Genomic DNA, 21,274 nt, shown 5'->3' with positions numbered 1-21,274 from the left:
GCTCTACCTAAGAATTCGTCCTGTCGCGTATCCCTCTAATCTCTGTGTTTCGCATAAGGTCTCTGCATCTCAACCTTGTTCACTGCTTCTTGTGTTGCAGTTGTATCTGCTCTGGTTTCAACGGCATAGGTCGAACGCATGTTTTATAAATTCGGACTTTGCTTTTTAAGCTTAGATGCTTATTTCGCCATATTAAATCGCGTAAGCATCCAGAGATTCGTGCTCCTTTATTCATGTTGTAGCTTACTTTAGCTGACAATTCTTTCGATAGTGTAAATACGGTACCCAAGTTGCAGAATTCCATAACCGGTTCGATACTCTTTCCAAATATCTTCATGTTGGCTACCGATAACTGCATATAAAGAGCAGAAGAAACTTTCTTGAAAGCATTCAGCATCCGCTGAAGATCGTCTTCGTTGTCCGACATTGTAACTGCTGACAGTGTCTGCATTTTTCCTGCTTTTTCTCAAGCTGTTTTTAAAAGACTATGTAGTTTTTATTAAGGATGCTTCGATTCTCAAATGGTGGTTTGAAAAATACTTTCAATATTCAAGTTAGCCTCAAACTGATCTCAAACTTCAAGGTTTATGGTGGTAGTCGGTCTGCACGACCAACTCACTTAGACCTTACAGGTCCGTTGTGATACCACTGTGCTACACGGGAACCTCATTTATCTTTCTTCGTGGAACCATTTTGTGGCTCTTATGAAACGTAGTATTGATGCCAACCCCACGCCAGACAGTTCTGTAAGGGAATTAAAATAGTATTTACCTAGGCAATCTGCTCTGATTTTAGCTAGGGCTTGACATTGCAAAGGAAGTGCTCGACTGTTTCTTTCTCTTCCTCATCTCTGCAACTTCTGCAATATTCATGGAAGAAAACTCCTAGTCTCGAGGAATGTCTGCCAAATAGCCAGTGACCGGTTAAACAAGCCACCACCTTCGAGATATTGTCTCTTGAGAGGCTAGGCAATTCCTTTGTTCTTTTCTTGTTTATTTGCGGCCATAGTAGCCTAGCTGTTAGACGCGAATCTTCATTACTCCATGACCTATTGGCCTCTTGGGTAATGTTGATTTTTATTATTAGTTTACTCGTGGCCATCGGTATTCCAATGGTACTTGTATCACGGAACAGTTGAAGAGCAGTACCTTTACTGGCTAACTCATCAGCTCTACAGTTTCCCCCAATATTTTTGTGTCCCGGAACTCAAATAAGGCTGTCCTTTAATACGTCACTAATACCATTTAGAGCTGCCCGGCATTCCTGTGCAACCTTCGATCTGAGTAAAGCCGCATTCGTTGATTTGATGGCCGCCTGGCTATCGTTTTTGTTACGGCATGCATATTTAGGTATGTAGCCACTTCTTTCATGGCTAGAACCTCTGCCTGATAGACGCTGCAGTAGTCTGGTAGTCGAACGGATAGTTCCAGTCCTAATTCCTTTGAGAAAACTCCATAGCCAACCTTATCGTCTAGCTTGGAACCATCTGTATAAAAATTTAATTCCCCCTTCTCCATGGCCTTGGTGTCTGCCACTCCCTTCTTGACGGTATGCTTGTCTTGAAGAATTTGTAGAAAGTAAGTCTAGGAGTAGAATATTTTGTCTATTTCTTGTTTGTGACTGTTCAGAGTGTGGAAAATAGAAGCGTGGCCAAACCGCCGTTCTTTCTATAGCGTCATACTTTTGAGTCTAAGCGCCGATGCGGCGGCCACGTGTTTCCCTACCAGATTTAGGGCAGGTAAATTGATTAGCACTTCCAGCGCTTAGTTTGGGGAGTCCTTAAAGCGCCAGAGATGCATAAAAAAGCTTTTCTTTGGACCTTAGTCATGATTTTAGCGTAACTCGCCTTTAGAGCAGATGACCACCATACAAGTATTCCATACATTAAGATTGGTCTAACTACAAGGTTTACTGGGATATTAATGACCAAATTTATATTTGCATGTATTTGTGCGCATGCCCACATATGAAGAGATTTGCTAGGAGGGTTTCATTTGTTTTGGTAGCAGATCGCTGAATCAATACTACTCGCCATTTGTTGACATGCAGGCTAACAAAAAAGTATGAAAATAGCAAAAATATAAGCAAAAACAATGCAGTTGCATATAAATGAAGCGATTGTGGCATGAAAGTTCAAGGTATAATTATGGCGCATAGTGGGTGTGGTGCGCTGATGTTGATGGCGGTAATTCGTTAAATTTATTGCATTTTTATGCCGCCGACACAGAGGCATAAACATCGCTTAGAAGAAAATCAGCGCAGTAATGGCATGCGAGTTGCTTAAAAATCACGAAAGGGTGTTGAAGTTGCATGCGCGCTACGATGGCTGTGCCGATTGTGGCAGGAAGGAGGTGGCTACTGCCGCACACACACACACACACACACTCATGCATATGTGCAAGTATAATATGTAAAACTTATCGCTTGCTGCTTGCAACGCGCGTGTGAATTACCTAATAGCAGCCAAGCGGCAAATTTATGGCACCTTTATTTTTACCCTTTTTGCATATGTTGTTGTTGTTTTTTTTTTCTTCTTCCATTCGTCTTTCTGCGCAGCCCAGTGGAAAAAATGAAGACTTTGCTGACGCCGCCGCTTGGCTTTTGTTTTCGACTTGGTGGCCCACATTCAATGGCGCTCACAATGAAATTTTTCTGCTGCGCTATAAAATTTTCAAATTAATTGTATTCTTTCGTTTATTTATCGTAATTATTATTTATAACATTTGCTTTGTGCATTAATTATTACACTGTATTTGTTAATCGTAAATGTATGATTACATTTCTAAGCGTCTAATTTACAAATTAATTAATACAATTCAGTTTTGTTGAATAATTTACAAAAACAAAAAGAAAAAAGCAGTAAGGGATAAAACGAGTTGAACGAATGGAAAATTGCGCCAGCCAACGCCGAAGGAACTCAAGTACGCGGGAAAAGAGTAGTGGAGGGGGCAGCGAGTATATGGAAGTTTGCCAACAACAGCGATCACGACCACGCCCAGTGGCGGCAATTAGCCGCAGATAAACCGAGCAGTGGCTCGTCATTGTAAGCTCCACGCTTGGGCGGCTGCAATTATGGCTGTTGCTGTTGCTGCTGCTGCGGTTGCTGTGACTGTTGTTGTTGTATTTGCTGTTGTTGCAACTGCAGCTGCTTCTGTTGTTGTGCCTGCTGATGCAAATACAGCTGATGTTGCATGAATTGTTGGTGCTGTTGTTGTTGCTGCTGCTGTTGATCTCTAAGCTCTCGCTGTTCGCGCTGCAGCTGCTGCACTTGCGCTTGTGCTTGCTGCTGTTGCTGCTGCTGCTGCTGCTGCTGTTGCTGCATATGTTGTTGCAATTGCTCGTGATGTTGTTGTAGTTGTTGTTGAAATTGCTCGCGCAATCGCTGGTGTTCTTCTGCATCCATTTCGCTCCCATAATCATCCATATCGATCACTTCATCCTCTTCCTCTTCGATGAGATCCTCCTCATCATCCTCTTCCTGATCTTCGAAACTATTTTCAGAGCTGTCGTTTTTGTTCGCATCGTTGTCGCCCGCCTGACTGCCGCCTTTCTGACTTTTCGAGTCACTGTCGCCCTCCTGCTGCATTCGTTTGTGTTTGGTGCGCCGGTTTTGAAACCAGACTTTAACCTAAAACGAGAAAAAAGCGAAATTAGCGAAAGCTGAAATACTATTTCAGTTAGACTACATGGAAAACTGTTTATTTAATCATGGGTTGGTTGGGTGGTTGATTGGTGGCAGTGCTTCCCATGCGACTACAGAGGTGCTTTCTCGAGCGACTCATATATCGACTCTCTAAAAAATTTCAAGCATTGGATCTGATACGGAATTGCAAATAAAGCAGAAGAACTAATTTACTTGAGTAAGTCTTCCGCAGTCGTTCAGGTGGCAGCTGCGACAGGTTCTCTGAAAAGGAAGCCCTACTTCTGCAGCATACTTTTCTTGTGACCAGTGTCCGGTAACAGTCATTACAATTCTAAAAACATCTGCTTTTGGTTTATGTAGCAAATATAGTGTCATCATTTGCATGTTTGATCACTTTCTTCTTGATAGTCCAAGAAGCTAAAAGTGAATTCCTCTTATTAAGTATAGCCAAGTGACGAAACTTTTTAACCAGGTATATTCCTCAATATTGAAATGCCAGCATGGCTTTTGCGCCACTAAAATCTACCTACGTCAATATTATCTTAATCTCAAATAAAGTTGTCAATGTATTTGAAGATCAAGCTCAACTTGGTGTTATTTATAAAGATTTTTCAAAAGCCTTCGATAAGGTTGTTCAAACATTCCCATGGCAGCCGGTTCTACGTTACCGGAATGACTCAGGTTTTTCCCAAGGGCTGTCGCCCCAATAAACTAGCCCTGTCTAGTGTACTGTATCCGAAGGAGGTCAAGCTACAACTTAAGGTAAAAGTCACACACACAGTGACACACCAATTCCGATGGTTAACAACCCAAAACTACTGGTAGTTACCTTTGACAGCTTGCTCTCTTTCTCAGCGCATACAGCCGCTGTTGCAACTAAAGTACAGAATCTCAACAAGGTCCTAAAGTCGCTTGCCGGCAGCACTTGGGGCAAAGACAAAGAATTGTTGCTATCGAAATTTAAAGCAATTGGCCGACCGGTTCTAAACAATGCTGCGCCTGTCTGGTCGCCTGGAACTAGTGACACGCAGTAAACGAAGATCCAGACCTGCCAAAACACTGCAATAAGGACAGCAACAGGACGTCTTATGATGTCCCCGATATAACATCTACACGATGAGGCCCATATGCTGCCTGTGAAGGAGCATAACAAACTGCTCAGCAAGCAGTTTCTGCTAGGGAGTTACCTCATCCATGCATACACCTGCTTGAGCCTGAGTCACCTCCCAGACACATCAGGAGGCATTTCCTCAACTACGCGGACGAGATCCAAGACAAAACAGACAGACAGCTACTGGATCGGACAGTGCACAGACAGGCCATAAACGACATTTATCGGGAGACTCTTACCACTTTTTTAAGCTCCCGACCCCCGAATGCCGTTATCGGAGTCCAACCACCACCAATCGCAGACGAAGAGCTCCAACGTCCACGACAGTGCCGCGTAACCTTGGCACAATTATAATCTGGATACTGTAGCAGGTTAAACTCCTACTTATCCAGAATCGACCCCGACATACTAAACATATGTCCGCCATGTGAAGGCACCCCGTACGAAACCAACCACCTTTTCACATGCCCCATTAAACCCACTCATCTAACACCCCTCTCCCTCTGGACCCAACCCGTCGAAACAGCTAGTTTCCTGGGCCTACCGTTTGATGAGCTAGACGAAGACGACTACACTGACAAGGGAAAGTTTCTGCTACGACAACAACAACAAGGTTGATCAAACTATTCTTATGAACATACTCTCTGCCTTCGGAATTAAAGGAACACTTTCAAAAATGTTCAACAGTTTTTTAACTGGAAGGAAGCTTTTTGTAAAAATTGGTGCCGTGAAATCGTCCTTAATAGTAAACGCGTGGTCTGACATACCTTACGGAATACACTGAGGTTCACTGTTGTTTCTCATTTCTATTAATGATTTACCAATTCATTTTCTTAAAGTGAAATGATTAATGTTCGCTTATAATGTGAAGTTGTTTTTGAGAAGCCGTAACTGCAGTAATCTTCAAATTGACCTTGCACGCCTGGTTCGCAGTGAATAATTTAGATCTAAAAGTTCAAAAATGTTGTGATGTCTCATATTCTAGGAGGACTGACTAGTCCGTATACTTTCAATTACAATCTAGATGTCAAAAAAAGAAAAGACTTGGAACTGATTTTCGACCCGAAACTAATTTTTATGGAATATGTGGAACATATTGCATCTAAAGTATTTTTAATGATTGAGTTTATGCGTAGGAACTTCGAAGATTTCTCTGTTCCAATTACTTTAAAAACGCTGTATATTTCGTTGGTACGCAGTCTTCTGGATTATTGTTGTATAAGTTGAAACCCCTACTACAAAACTCATTCAAATAAAATAGAAAGATTGCAAAGAAATTTTGCATTGTCGGTGTTTGCATTACCCAAACTGCATTGGCCTAATGGTTATCCCGATTATTTGGGTAGGCGTAAACTATTAGGTTACAGAGCTTATCTGATAAAGGAAGTTACTCTTCAATAATGTTATATACAATGCCCCCATTGGTTTAATAGACTGTAGTGTATTATAAATCTAATTGTATAGGGTGGGCCATGTAAAATTTGCTTTTTGAATCGGCTATAAAAAAAAAACTAATAAATATTTTTTTAAACTTTGTTTTATTTTGAAGATTGAACATTGTCATTTATGAGTAAAAAATAATATCGTTCAAATGACTGCCACGACTGGCTTTACAGTAGGCCTTTCGATCAACCCAATTTTTAAGCACATTTTCGATTGTTTGGACTCCAATTTCATGAATGGCAACTTCGATTTCGTGTTTTAAAGCATCAATCGTCTCTGGATGTTTCGAAGAGCATTTGTCCTTAACGGCTCCCCACAAAAAATAGTCCAACGGGCTTAAATCACAGCTCCGAGGCGGCCAATTGATATCGGAATTTCGGCTGATTATTCGGTTTTCAAAAACGGTAGCCAAAAGTTCGAGTGTAACTTTGGCAGTGTGTCAAGTTGCACCCTCCTGTTTAAACCAAATGTCGTCCATGTCATCGTCTTCAATTTTTGGAAACAACTCGTTGCTGTAACCGCGGCTCCTCGCTCATTTTCGAAAAAAATGGCCCGATGATGCCGCCAGACCAAAAACCGCATCAAACAGTGACTCGTTGTGGATGCATTTGCTTCTCTACAGTAACGTGTAGATTTTCTGAGCCCCAAATCCGACAATTTTACTTATTGACGTAGCCACCAATGTGAAAATCAGAAAAGAAGAAGAAGACTCACCACTTTGGAAATAGGTTTTCAATATTTCCCAATTTTGTTCAAACTTATAGCGTCCCATTTCGTAAATGTCAAACCTTTAAGTAAATTATGAACACATTTGACATGTCATTTATGTTACCATTCTCAAAAAAATAGGTGGTTCAAAAAGCAAACCCTATAAGGCCCACCCTGTATATATGAGTTGATACCTAAATGCACACGACTATGCAACACTTACTCCATTGTAACATAAATTAAATCGAATTCTATACGAGGTTTGCACTTCGACCTCATGGTCTTCTTTGCCTTCTACTCAGTACACAGTATCTCATTCAAACCTAGTTCTCCTAATAAACCTAAGCTGAGTCGAGATCTTTCATCCTTCTTGTGAGTCTCACTATTCACGCCTGCTGGGGTCCTCGGGAACTGGTCGCAGAAATAACAGAAGGGGCTTATATCCGCCCAAGGACTGCATTCCCCGTAAATGTATGAGGAATGCTTATGCGGCTACAACAACAACAGCAACAAATAGAAGACAACAAAACCAAGAAATGCAGCAACACCAACACCAACAACAACACAAACCACCACAACAACAACAGTAACGCCAACAACAACAGCAGCAGCAGTAATACCAACAACAACAACAATAACAACAACAACCCCAACAACAGCAACAGTAACACCAACAACAAGACCAGCAACAACAACACCAATAACAACAACAGTAACACCATCAACAACAACAGTTACAGCATCAACAACAACAGTAACGCCAACAACAACAGCAGCAGCAGTAATACTAACAACAACAATAATAACAACAACAACAACAATAACAACAACAACCCCAACAACAACAACAACAGTAACACCTACAACAAGAACAGCAACAACACCAATAACAGCCGTAATACCAACGACAACAACAATAACACCAACAACAACAACAACAATAATAATAGTAACAGCAGCAACGACATCAGCAACAACAATAACAACAGTAACAGTATCAACAACAACAGTAAGAGCATCAACAACAACAGTAACACCATCAAATACAACAGCAACACCATCAACAACCGCAACAACAACCTAGGAGACTTTCCGCGAGCTTTCTCAGTTTGTCCTTAGGTACGGTTATGAACCTCCTGAACCTCCTTTGATTATATATCCCCAGAAAGGACTTCGCCTGGCGTAGCCCTATAATTTGGTGCCAGCTTAAACATTATATGCCTTTAATTGGGCTATTTTAGAACTTTGAAAGATTATAATAAAATTTTAATTTACTTAATTTCAATTTACGGGAAACTAGATTTAAATTATATTAGTAAATTAGTTGTTGAAGTAACTTCAATTCTTGCCTTAGTTTTATCTGAATAATCTGCAAAAAAATTTTATTTTCTAGATTACAAGTTTGATAAATAAATAACAAAGAAATGAAATTCGAGTTATGTGCTTTTATAAAAATAATCTAAAAAAAATTACTTGCCTATCTGCCCTAACCAATTTTAACAATTTCGAATTGAAATTACTAACCTTTTTCTTTGATTTTTTTGTTCCTATTTGTTGTTTTTGCGAAACTCCCTCACACCGACAATTCCCAAACAACTTTGCTTTGCATGACCCAATAAATAAATTTAGCCAACATTTTAATTCTACTCCTTGATTTGCAGCACATTCTTCCTCATATGCCGTTAACTACAACAGTTGCTATTAGCCACCTTATTGCTAGGACCGTTATTTACCCGCCAGGCACACAACACAAAAGGGTGTCAGAAAGTCAATTGGGTTGTGCGCAATTTTCCCACCCCTTCCTATAATTTTCCAACCCTCACTTCTTACAATTACTGACCAAACGGCAAATGCCGTGCTGCTTCACCAACTGGCTGAATTTATTGACTGCGAGTGGTGTAGCTGGCTGGTATTTACGCTTTATCCGCCACAATGGCAATAATAGCAACAATTTCATACTTATCATATGGGGTTGTTTTACAGCTAATAACTCAAGTAGTTAGGCTGTTAACGATCAGTTGACATGCAATCACTTAACGGTCGGTGTGCTCACACACACACAGTACAAATGTGTGAATGTGTGAATGTATTGGAGTGTTTTTAAAGCAATGCACACAAATGTTAAATAAATTGTTGCTGTTGAACATTAAGCCGCAGGGGTTGCTCTTACTTCTCGGATTGCTTTATTCGAAAAAAGGGGTTACGGCTTTCGTACAATCGTTCCAGCTATGTTTGGAGGTGGTGTAGGCGTGATTAATATATGAAACCATTTATTGAATTTGATGCCCTTTATTTAACCCAATAAATATTTTGCGATAAGTATCGCATTTGTTCGTAGGTGGAGCTGTCGAGGTTAGAATTCGCCGAACCGCTCCTTTACAGCACTTTTGTGCCCTTCGAGACTTACAAGTGGTGACACGTGCTTGATTTTTTATTTGACTTTGAAAGAGTGTAAACGGTTGAAGACATCCACTGAAATTCTTGCAAATGTTGCGTTCTGAATGCTTCACTTCAAAAAATTTGCTTAGTACGAAAGTCTCTATGAATTAGAAATATTTTATATTACATACATATACTTATACGACAATCTTTGAGCAATAAGAAAACAGAATAGAGTTTCGATAGACATCTGGAAAAATTTCTTCAAAAAGGTCAATTAACTACTTTGCACATCGAGTTGGTTGCCACTTCTTCAACTTGAAACTGACACTTGTTTTTCCAGCCTTTCAGCAGCTTTCGGCGATTAGTTGAATGTTGCTAAATTTATTTATTTATATGAAGTATAATTATAATTACAGGCGACTAGCAACTGGGGCTATCAGTCTAAATATAACTTTAAATGTTTCTGTGCAACGAGTATTTTTTATGCAGAAGTAAGAAGAATAACAAATTTGTCGTCATTGCTCGAACGTCTAGCTCTCCAAGGTTCATGCTGCATATATTCTTCTTCTTAGCTTCACAGTTCATGGTAGACCCTAAGTTCATCAACAATTTTTCTTCACTTAATTCTATCCATGGATTCATCTCTCCTGTCGTATACGTTCATTCCTTTAAGATCTGATCTGGCATATATCGCTCAACTCGTGTTGGGCTTTGGATGACCTTTCATTGTATGCCATTTTCTTTTTATGAGAAACTTTTGCCGGATTCGCTAACATTTGATGTTACATTCCCCTTCGTAGATTTTGAATTTACGAGCTTAAGAAACCCTGCAGAAAAATGCACTCGGAGGTTTTTTACTACCAGCAAGGCGGCAATCGCTATTGGAAAAAACGTTCTCTATCATTAGATGCTTCGTGCCCATAGTTGATGAAACGGGTCAACGAACCAGTAGCAGTTTATCCTCCAATTTGCTATGATCATTAAGATTATATTCTGTTGATTGAGGATACATAAATCTCTAAGCATTTTCGGATGACAGTTTGCAGTTTTATGAAAGTGTTTTAAGACTCCATAGTTTGGAGGTTTGCATTCAAAGAAGCAATAGCTAAAAGAAAAATCGTTCCCTATCATTTTGACATTATATATACAAAATTTTTAGATGGAACAAGACATTTGTGTTACCAGTAGCACGCGCATGCTTAGTTGTGTCGACCTAGAACTGTATGAACAAATTTCAAACTTTTTCTTAAAAATGCTTTTATGTCGGTATGCTATCTAAATCTAGCAGAAAATTTCAAATTACATTCAGCGACTCTGCTGAACAAGATTCCTATGAAATTCAGCGCACTAGACAGGGCTAGTTTACTGGATGCCACCTGTCAGGCGAGTCAGGAGGGATCTCATCGACTACACTGACGAGATCCAGAACCAAACACAACTGGAAATACTGGATTGGAGAGTATATAGAGACAAAACAACAACAGCAAGATTCCAGTGCTTATGCTACATACGAGCTACCCTAAATGGCTGGCAACAAGATCTGGCGCCTTCTCCACCAATTCTCATTGAGTAAAGCTTGCAGATTTTCAGACTACTGCAGAGCTTTTCAACCCGAGATCTATGCGATTGACGTGTGGCAAAGTGTGTTGTACTTCGCTATTTATAAATTCGATCTTTTTCAGCAACACCGCGGTAAAGGTGCTTAGGCCATCAGGGTCTATTGTAAATTGCATTCAAAATCAAAGACATAACTTAAATCTGTATCGCGCACCGAGAGAGTGTACCCTAATGGGGAAAAGGACATGTACGCGCGAAAGTGTCTAAGATAGGGCTTAGAAAATCGAGCACAAGCACACAAGTTCCTCTGACACAAGACATCTGCAAGCCACCTACTTCACCTGGGCTAATACTCGTTAAATGGAGAACATGGAACACATCGATGCAACAACAGGAATACAGAAACCCATTACCACTGAAACATTGAAGATTGTTGTTGGACAACTTCTATGAAGACTTAAGTTAAGTTAAGGAAAGTTAAGCCACTGACTGGGTGCTTGATCGGACGGGAGGTTTTATAGATTTTGGATTGGGAAAATTCTACGTGTTCCCCAAACTGGGACTCTTTCGACACCGAGTCAATAAGTGTTCATTTAACCTAGCCCACTCATTGCTCTTGGAAGGATATGAGCAACAATATATGCATTTCCCGAAACTTAACTGTGCTAAGGTCAGATATTCAGAATTATTGTTGAAGCCGATAGCCCTGGCAACTAGTGCATTCATTTATTGTAAGAATTGTTGTTGTATCAGCATAAATATTACCCATATATGTATGTATGGGAATGCTGCTGGAGTGACAGTCCATGACCGGATTTAAATCTGGGACGATCCGGTAACGTAACGAATATATGTATGTATGGGAAATGTTTATGCTGCTACAACAACAACAAGAACAATCAACAACATGTGCACACACCCACAAACAATTTTCCTCACGTCAAAGCTACAACACAACCCTAAAAACTGTAACATTAACAGATGTTAGTAACTCAATTCTATCTTAAGCTGTCTTAGGCTTTCATTGACTCTGAACACACGCCTAGTATTTCTTCACTAATGAAATTTTCTCGGCTTGATCATTTCAAATCTTTTCAAAATTGCAGGGTATTGATAATTATCATTTAACAGATTTAATTTGCAAAGATTTCAAGTGACATTTTTTTCAAAAAATGATTTTCAATGTTTTCTATACATCCGCAATAAATCGAAAAGCCGACACCTGGTTACTGTATATTTCAACAATAGAAAAATAACAAGAAAAAAGAAAAAAATATTTACCTGTGTTTCCGTGAGACTCAGTCCTTGCGCCAGTTGCTTCCGTTCGGCACCCACCACATAGTGGTTACTCTCGAACGCGTGCTCAAGCTTCAACAGCTGCGTGGGCGAAAAAGCGGTGCGCACACGTTTCGGCTTGCGAAATGGTTGTAGCAGGAAATCTGAAAATGAGTAAGATTTAGAATTATCGAATAGTAGTGATTTTAGGAATAGCAATAATTAAATAATGATAATTCTATGAATAGTTAAACGGATTCTCTAATTCACTTTTGAGGGAATTTTAATGCGATTGCCGAAAAATTTCAATGCAATTCACTCGAAAGTGACATTTGAATGAAATTCAGTCCGCAATGAATTTCAATGCGATTGCCAGAAAATTTCGATGAAATTCACTCGAAAGTGACATTTGAATGAAATTCAGTCCGCAATGAATTTCAATGCGATTGCCAGAAAATTTCAATGAAATTCACTCGAAAGTGAAATTTCAATGATATTCAGTCCGAAATGAGTTTCAATGCGATTGCCAGAAAATTTCAATGAAATTCACTCGAAAGTGAAATTTCAATGATATTCAGTCCGAAAATGAATTTCAATGCAATTCAATTCAAAATTTCAATGAAATGCATTCGAAAGTGAATTACAGAATCTCCTCGTATATCTAATTTTTTCCCAAAAAATGATTTAGCTTTAGCAGTTTTGTGTATTCAAATTTTTATTCAATAGGTTTTCAAGCTACAGCTGTGAGCGATTTATATTGCAAATATGGCATTAGCGCCTAACAATTTTAGGCTTGACGGGAAAAACTGCTTAAGTAAAGCGTGGTTAACCTTCAAGGACCTGTGTTGATTTTGAATAAAATACAATTTTTTTAGGAAATTATTGTCATTTCTCTTTATTATGATAATACTGGTGTGGCTCAACTACGTATAGAACAAAATATCGGCCAAATGGCCGCCGCGGCCTCGGCGGCACACCTCCATCCGAAGGTACACATTTTCGATGACGCTGAGGCATAATTGAGGTTCTATGCCGTTAATGTGCCGAATTATCTCATCCTTTAGCTCTTAAATTGTTGCTGGCTTATCAACGTACACCTTTTCTTTCAAATAACCCCAAAGAAAGAAGTCCAAAGGTTTCAAATCACATGATGCTGGCGGCCAATTGACATCGCCGCGACGTGAGATTATTCGGCCATCAAATTTTTCGCGCAAAAGAGCCATTGTTTCGTTAGCTGTGTGACAAATGGCACCGTCCTGTTGAAACCACGTATCGTCCACATCCATATCTTTCAATTCGGGCCATAAAAAGTTCGTTATCATCTCACGATAGCGAACACTATTCACAGTAACTGCCTGACCGGTCTCATTTTGGAAAAAATACGGGCCAATGATGCCGCCGGTCCATAAACCGCACCAAACAGTCACTCTTTGTGGGTGCATTGGTTTTTCGGCAATCACTCTTGGATCATCATTCGCCCAAATTCTGCTTATTGACGAATCCACTGAGGTGAAAATGTGACTCATCACTGAAGATGATTTCCTTCGAAAATTGGTCATTTCCTGCCACCATTCTTACCATTGACGACGCTTGAAATGGACAATAGACTTTAGTTCTTGAGTCAATTGCACCTTGTAAGCGTGTAAATGCAAGTCTTTAAGCATAATGCTCATCAACGACGAGCGTGAGAGGTGCAATTGTTGGGCACGACGACGAGTTAAGGTGGACGGCTCTTCAACCACGCAACAATATTTTCTGCAGTACGAGCTGTACGAGCATGCACTGGTGTTGTCGCATTTCCTTCAGACCTGGTTTGCTCAAACTTTTGCACAATTTCTCCGATTGTACCCATATTTGGACAATTAAATTGACCGAAAAAAATCACGAAGTGCGCGATATGCATTTTGATGTGAACGCCCGTTTCCATAATAAGCCTGAATAACTTTAACGCGTTGCTCGATTGTGTATCTTTCCATGGTTGAAATTGAGTTGGTCTGAAATTGAAAAGTGTCAAATGAATGGTAGAAAAAACTTGCCGTTTACGTGTGGTTTACATTCAACATCGGCCCTTGAAATTTAACCACCCTTTATAAAAAAAAAATATTTTCTCACAATTCAGCAGTATTTCACAGATTTTGTGGCACAAATGTGAACACTCGTCGTAATTACAAGGGAAGTATCTCTAATGCTTCAAGCTCCCATATGAGCGCCGCTTCTTCATGCACTATTCCGCTGCCATTGGACCACGCACCGGCATCTAATGTCAATGTGAGCCCCGTTGACAATTGACTGATGGCCGTTGTGGCATCTTCATCAATGCCCATTTACCGCTATCAACGCTTCAAGTGTACATAAATAAATAAATGCAGATATCCTTATATAAATAAATTTGTATTTTTGGTAGCTAATTTTCCTCTGCCAACGTCAAATACAAAGCAATTTAACGAGGTAGCTGCGGATATACATATAAACACTTGTATGTATGGGTTAGCGCAGATGCCTGTGGAGCGAGTTAATCACGAGTTTTCCCAGCCACAAAGTACAATAACATCCAAATTTGTGCCTGAAGAAGCATGGAATGTGTCTTATGGTGTCTTCCGTACCTAATTTTGAGGAGTTTGAAAAGTGGAAAATTGCAAAAAACCTAACTTCGGTGATTACATGAAAGTACTTGTATGGAAAAGTATCTTCATTTTGGCGCTATACAATCGCGCTTGTCATTAGTGAAAATTTGCTGCACAAATATGGCAAGGCGTGGAAATGACTGTGGTATGGAAGACTGTTGATTGTGTGCATATGCATGTGTGTGTGTGTGTGTACTTTCCACTTGATTATACTAACGAGCTAATTTTCGTGATAATTGAAAAAATTGGCAGTAAATGTGGAAATGCGAAAATTGAACATTGCCAAAATATCTGTGTATATACAGTTAATTGGGAGAAAGCTTATGCCAAACCGATTGGAGCTATGAATGAGTGGTAATTTTTTTTTTAATATATTTAGTACTATAATTTGTACAATCGTTCATCAAATTTTTTTATGGAGCCCGAGTATCTAAGTTGGTAAAAATCATTAAACTATTGCTGTAACAGTTCAACAATTTTTGTGTAAAAATACTTTCTGTTGCACCATAAAGGGTTAGCTCTCTGTAGCGGTGGAAAAGTAGGCATAGTTTGGAAGAATTTTTTAAGTGGGATAATGAAAAAAAATGTCAAAAAAATTAATAAATTATAATGTATTATATATAATAATTATAATAATAATTTTTTTTATATATGTACATGAAAAATCGTAAAATCAAAATTTTACTGAGCAGTCATTTTTATTTGTCAGGGCTTGGTTAAAATTTTATTGATGATTTTAATTTACTAACATAACCTTGACCAAAAAATAGAACAAAATAGTCGCCCGACTAGAAATTTTGGTGAGGAGGCGCAAATAAGGCAGACCGCATTCCAAGTTTGCGCCTCATAAGGCAGCCAAACTAGGCCCAAGTCCCGAAAGGTATTGCCACACATCTGCCTCATTAGGCGCAGGTTCGAAAAACCGAACTTCGGTAATTCTCCGGATGCCCTTCTACAAATCAGTTAGGGATTCCAATTTATGCCTAAGTGAGACACTGCCACAGATTTTCGTGACCACAACCAAATTTGGTATTGTTCTGGCATGCCAATCTTTGCCTTGCCTAACGTGGGCCTGGTAAGGGAATAGTGAGGCGTGCCTCAGTAAGGCGTGCCTCAGTAAGGCCTGCCTAATTCGGGCCTAACTGATTCTTCTGCATGCCTCACTGTAATTCTACACGGGCGGTTATTTGTACTGATATTTAAAATAAAGCGGGCGTACGCAAAAAAAAATATCTTCTCTTAAAAATAGTTAAGTTTTGCACATTATGTCGCATAACGAAATGAATTACAAATGGCATAAATAATAACGTCCTTAAGTATCTAAGACGATTTTCCTCGTAGCTCTGCTTAACGATGCGTTCCCAGAGAGTCGGTTCTACGTTACCGGAATGACTCGGATTTATATCCCGTCAAGGACCGCCACTCCCCGTATATGTATGAAGAATCGTTGTACTGTTACAAAACAACATGAGCTTTTTATACGCCTGAGCCACCTCCCAGGCGAATCAGGATGCATCTCTTCGGCTACACTGATGTGATCCAGGGACAGGACGGACAGTATATAGACAGACATTAAACGGCTCCTGATCCCTAAATGGCGTAGGCGGAAACCAATAACCACCCATCGCAGACGAAGGGCTTCAGCTGCTTCGTAAGACCCGCGAGGATACGTTTAAGATATATCAGCACGTAAAACCCCTACCTGCCCAGGATCCACCGCGACATACTCGATTTATTTCCGGCTTTTGAAGGTATCCCGCACTATACTATCCACCTATTCACATGCCCTCTGAACCCAACCTTTCGAAACAGCACGTTTTCTGGGCTTATCGTTAGACGATGGCGATCGTAGTCACCGATACCGCACTGGCAGGACCTAGTGAGTTGTTACAACAAAACGAAAACAACAATAAAACAACAAAAACAATAAAAAAAACAACAACAACAAAACCAATGGAGCATCAACAATAATAATAAAACAACAACGGCAACAACAACAACATCAACAGCAACAACAACGACTGCAACAATGACAATGACAAAACAACAGGTGTTCCCACGGCAGTCGGTTCTACGTTACAGGAACGACCCGGATTTATATCCGGCCAAGGAGTGTCACTTCAGCAGCATTCCTCGTATATGCATGGTGAATGTTTATGCTGCTACAACAACAACAGCAAAACAATAAGCCAAAAAAACAATAACACCACCACAACAACAACATGTTTTTTAGACACAGTTACTGGGCAACAAATCTGATTTCGATTAAATATGGGAATATATGGACTTATTAGATATATACGATTTTGGGAAAAAACTAACAGAAAAAAACTTTCAAAGTTTATTGATACTGAATATATAATTACAAATTCCAGTCAATAGGTCAAGTTTTGACCTGAAAAATGTAGTGTCGAAAAAAATTGTTTTAAAGATTTTGTTATTATTTAATTTAGATTTGATAGATTTGAAGTTTGCACTCCGACCTCATGGTCTGTTGTGCCCTCTACTCATCACAGTACCTAATTAAGAGCCAGTGCCCTTATTAAACTTAAAATACAGCTGGGTTGGACTGAGCGGAAGTGCCATTCTTCTGGCTGAAATTGACCGAGATGTCTCAATCTTCTTCGCTCTATGGCGCGGCATTCAAGAAGAAGGTGTGTTGGAGTCTCCGGGGATTGGTCGCAGAAACGGCAAGAGTCAGTGGACTGCGCAGTCTGCAATGGCCTTTGAGAATGCCCGAGAGCATTATCAGATTATCATTGAGGAGTGTTACGAATTTTCTGAACATCTTTTGGTCGTAGCCTCTCCAGAAAGAATTTCGCTTGGTGCCAGCTTGCTCTTAGCTCTTCACTCCTAAGCTTCTCCTTGATGGTGTATTGTCCTATACCCATATTGTATACCCTATTACTAACGAAGTCGTAGCCTCTTTTGCCAATCCGTCCGCTACTTCGTTCCCAGTTATAGCCCTGTGTGCTGAGACCCAAATTAACCGGAAGCGATTGTGCGTTCCAAACAGATTCAGTTCTTCAACACTCAAGAACCAGTGGGAAATTAATCTCAGAGGAAAACAGAGCTTTGAGTGCGCCGCTCAGGAAGACAATTCGCTCATTCCAGAAGTACTTGTCTAAGTGAATCTCTGCACATAGACGGATGAAAGATGCATGGAAAACTATCCAAATTATTTAGTTTTCGGTACTATTTATAAATTTTTTCCGCTTTTTCCATCCTTAAAAAATGTAATTTTTAAATTATTGGGGCATATTTTAATAAAAAAATCGATTTATTGAAATTTCTACAATGGCATAACTCTCTACCCCAAAAAACATACGGTAGCTCAATCCAATTTCGAATTTTACATATAAATGTGTGCACACAGAAACTAATATACATATGTATATATGTATGTATTTATGCAAAATAATACTGCACGTAACAACCGGATTTTCGAAGCGATCATGCAAATTGGGCTCCTCGCGCCGTACCAACAGCAGCGTATCACGTTAAACTAAGCGCATGAAAAAAACAACAAACAACTGCAAACATTACAACGTACCGTCAATTGAAAGCAAATGAAGCGATTGTTTGCAGACACCGAAACAATAGCGCACCATCTGCGCATGCGCAACCGCAATAGCGTCGTCCAGACGCGCCGCAACACACAAAGGGCCTGCAAAAATCAGCTTAAGACTCTATTTGCTTATTTTGCGTTTAACTGCGATCTGGCACAAAGTAAAGAAATACATACATTGCTGCTGACCTGCATGTTATCACTGATTGCTGCAACATGTAAAGGTGGCAGGCAGCATCAATGCAACACCGTCACTCCACCGTGGCCACTGCCACCTTTGCGGCACTGTCGGGGCGGCGGTGGCGACCGTTGGGAAATTTGTTTACTGTCTTGTTAAACGGTGTGGCTTTCGTCCGTGCAGCTGTTGGAAGGTATTATTTTTATTTCGCCTGCGCAATCCCACATGCATCGGGGCCGATTGTTCTTTCTGTTGGCGTGTGTGAAATGTGTTCGAAAATTTGTTTATTGTTTTTTAATGATCACACTTTTGTGGCAGCTTAGTGCGGTTGTGTGTGGATTGTGAACTCTTTGAATTTTTGCTGCGCTATTAAGTTTAAATTGTACGCCGTTTAAGAAAATTCTCGGAAGTAAAATAAAATAATTCAAACTTTGTAAGTTTTATTTTCGATGTACTATAATTCAGAATATGCTTTTTAACTATAAAATTCAAATATTTTGAAAAATTAACTATGAAAAATTACCCATCGAAGTTACGATACCTCTCTCAAAAATGAATTTGAGGGCAAGCGAAAATTATTTCTACTCTTGGAATCATAGTGAAACCCATAATGCAATAAATGGGGTAGTTCTCTTGCCATTTTGCGGTCGCCATATTAACCAACTGGTATTTCAACAGATAATACAATACCATTTTCTATTTCGATACCTCCTTGAAAAAATCATTCGTAACTGCGGTTGGAATATTCAGTTTTTAAAATAAAAAGCAAAAATAAATGGTTTCTTATTCACATTTCCCCAAGTGTGACTTTCCTTGATAATTAAGGAACAGTCTTCAACAAAAAAACACTGAATATGCTCATAACCTTAGCTCTTGTTTATGAGTTAATAAATAATCTAATCTGCTCTAGAAGCTTGAAAAAATCGATTTTTTTTCGCATAAATGTCTTCACAAAGTATCCAAGAATGTGTCCTCAAAATTTCAGAAGCAAATTCAGAATATTTTCGCAGTTACAGAAGTAATTGTGAGCAAGCGTCGAGCAGGTATACGAGCGGCCGGATCGCTCGAAGTGGGATTTCTCGGTTTATTAATTTTACGATTTTTCCTAATTGGCGGTAAAGATAGGGAAAAAGATAAACGTCCTATAGAAACGAAATAACATTGATTGTATTCGGAATTAAATTCTCTTCTAGTTGAGTATAAAAAACCTTAAGAAAGTTATGATTTACCCACTTTTTAAACAATCTAAAGGGAATTTGTTTTTCCAAAAAAATTAATTTTTTTAATTAGCGAAAAATTGTTGAATTTCTCACTTTTTCTTTAATTTTCTTGGTTTAACTAGAAGCTATACTATACTAAAATAAAAACTTTTTTGGGTTTTTGGTTTCAGATGAAAATTGCGACCTACATCTTTCCCGCCGCACGTCACATGCACACTCGAGTCGCCTCGGCAAAATGCTTGTACCAGGCATAATATGACATAATACAATATTTAAATGAAAAAATTTGAGAAGACTGTTGAAATATATAACAATAACACCTGAAAATTTCGTTTTAATCGAATATTTCTTTCCTTCCCACGAAAAAATCGATTTTTTGAAGCCTCTAAAGCAGGCTCCCCCCTTAAAGCCACAATAAAAATATATTCCGCTTGAAAGCAGTTTTAGTCACTTGGCCCAAGATTTTACGTCAAGCAAAAGAAGAGCAAAGGGAAGCACTTATAAACAGAAAGAGAGAGTTAACTGATGCAACAACAACAACTAAGAGAGAAAGAGAGACCACACGATCTTAACTTTCATCACGAAAGGCTCGTTAGTCAATATGCTGGACTATGCCACAATGGAAAGAATAATGAGATGGCGCCTATCGTGGTCCCGCCACTTTGCTCTCAGCGAATTTAACAACGAGTTACGTGATTTTAGCTCCAGTATGGCCAGATTACCATTTTCGTAACTTGATTTAGCATTTTTTTTTGTTATTTAGTCTGAGAGTTTTAGTTCCTTCTTCATGACATTTTTCTAGTCTGTTCTAATTAAGAGTAATTTTTATAATTTTGTAAAATATATATTTTTTTAAAATTAGTTCAATAACTCGCTCCATTTTTATTAAACTTCACTTTTTTTTAACATCTGCTCGCATTTCCCGCGATTGCAGTTGTTGTTGGTGTTCTTCTGCTTTCGGAAGCCAAATCTCTCTCTCGCTACTGCAGTTTTGCCTAGCTTTGGATATAAAAACGCACTAAAGCGCCCATTTAAAGAAAATAAAATACCAAATTTTTATTGAATCACTTAAAGAGCTTTGTATGCGTGACAAATTGTCTTTAGAATGTGCGTTTTTTTTTAAATAAATGTGTTATGCTTATGTACAATTTAATTTATGAGTTTTTTTTGGTAAGCGAGACTATTTTTTTAAGGGAACGACTTATTTGCTAAATTTGAGGTTATGTAACTAGATAGGTACTCGTTTTGTAAAAATGTCAGTATGGTTTCTTTAGTATTTTCTGGTATTTTGTGGCTTATTTTTACGATGAATACATCTATTGATGCCCTATATCCCACTAAGGATTGATGGCCGGGATAAACGATTACACCTCTATGGTTTCAATTCGCATTCAGTAAATTCAAACGCTTTTTAAAATGTGTAAAAAGGTGTTCAATGTTAAGAAGAGTTGAGAGAAGGGCATTTAGTATTCTTGGATAACATTAAAAGGAGCAAAAAAATTTAGCTTTCACTTTCAAAAAATCAGATTTTATAAGAACCAACGAATTTTCATTAGCACTAAAAT

At 39.0% G+C, this 21,274-nt stretch overlaps 1 protein-coding gene across 2 annotated transcripts in view; it reads right to left on the bottom strand.

Annotated features, from left to right (window-relative positions):
• Positions 1-2,679: 2,679 nt before the first annotated feature.
• Positions 2,680-21,274, bottom strand: part of LOC128855900 (homeotic protein empty spiracles) — a 42,656-nt gene continuing 24,061 nt past the window's right edge. For both annotated transcript variants that reach the window (XM_054091130.1, XM_054091129.1), the window contains exons 2-3: positions 12,126-12,283; positions 2,680-3,628 (exon numbers count right to left, since the gene is read on the bottom strand). In XM_054091130.1, coding sequence (XP_053947105.1) covers positions 3,071-3,628; positions 12,126-12,283 — 716 coding nt within the window. In that variant the 3' untranslated portion in view covers positions 2,680-3,070. The remainder of the gene's footprint in view (positions 3,629-12,125; positions 12,284-21,274) is intronic.

Source organism: Anastrepha ludens, chromosome 2 (assembly GCF_028408465.1).
Source record: "Anastrepha ludens isolate Willacy chromosome 2, idAnaLude1.1, whole genome shotgun sequence".
In the NCBI taxonomy this organism is placed as follows: Eukaryota; Metazoa; Arthropoda; class Insecta; order Diptera; family Tephritidae; genus Anastrepha; species Anastrepha ludens.
The sequence above is the reverse complement of the archived record's forward strand: the minus strand, read 5'-3'. Positions and strand labels throughout refer to the sequence as shown.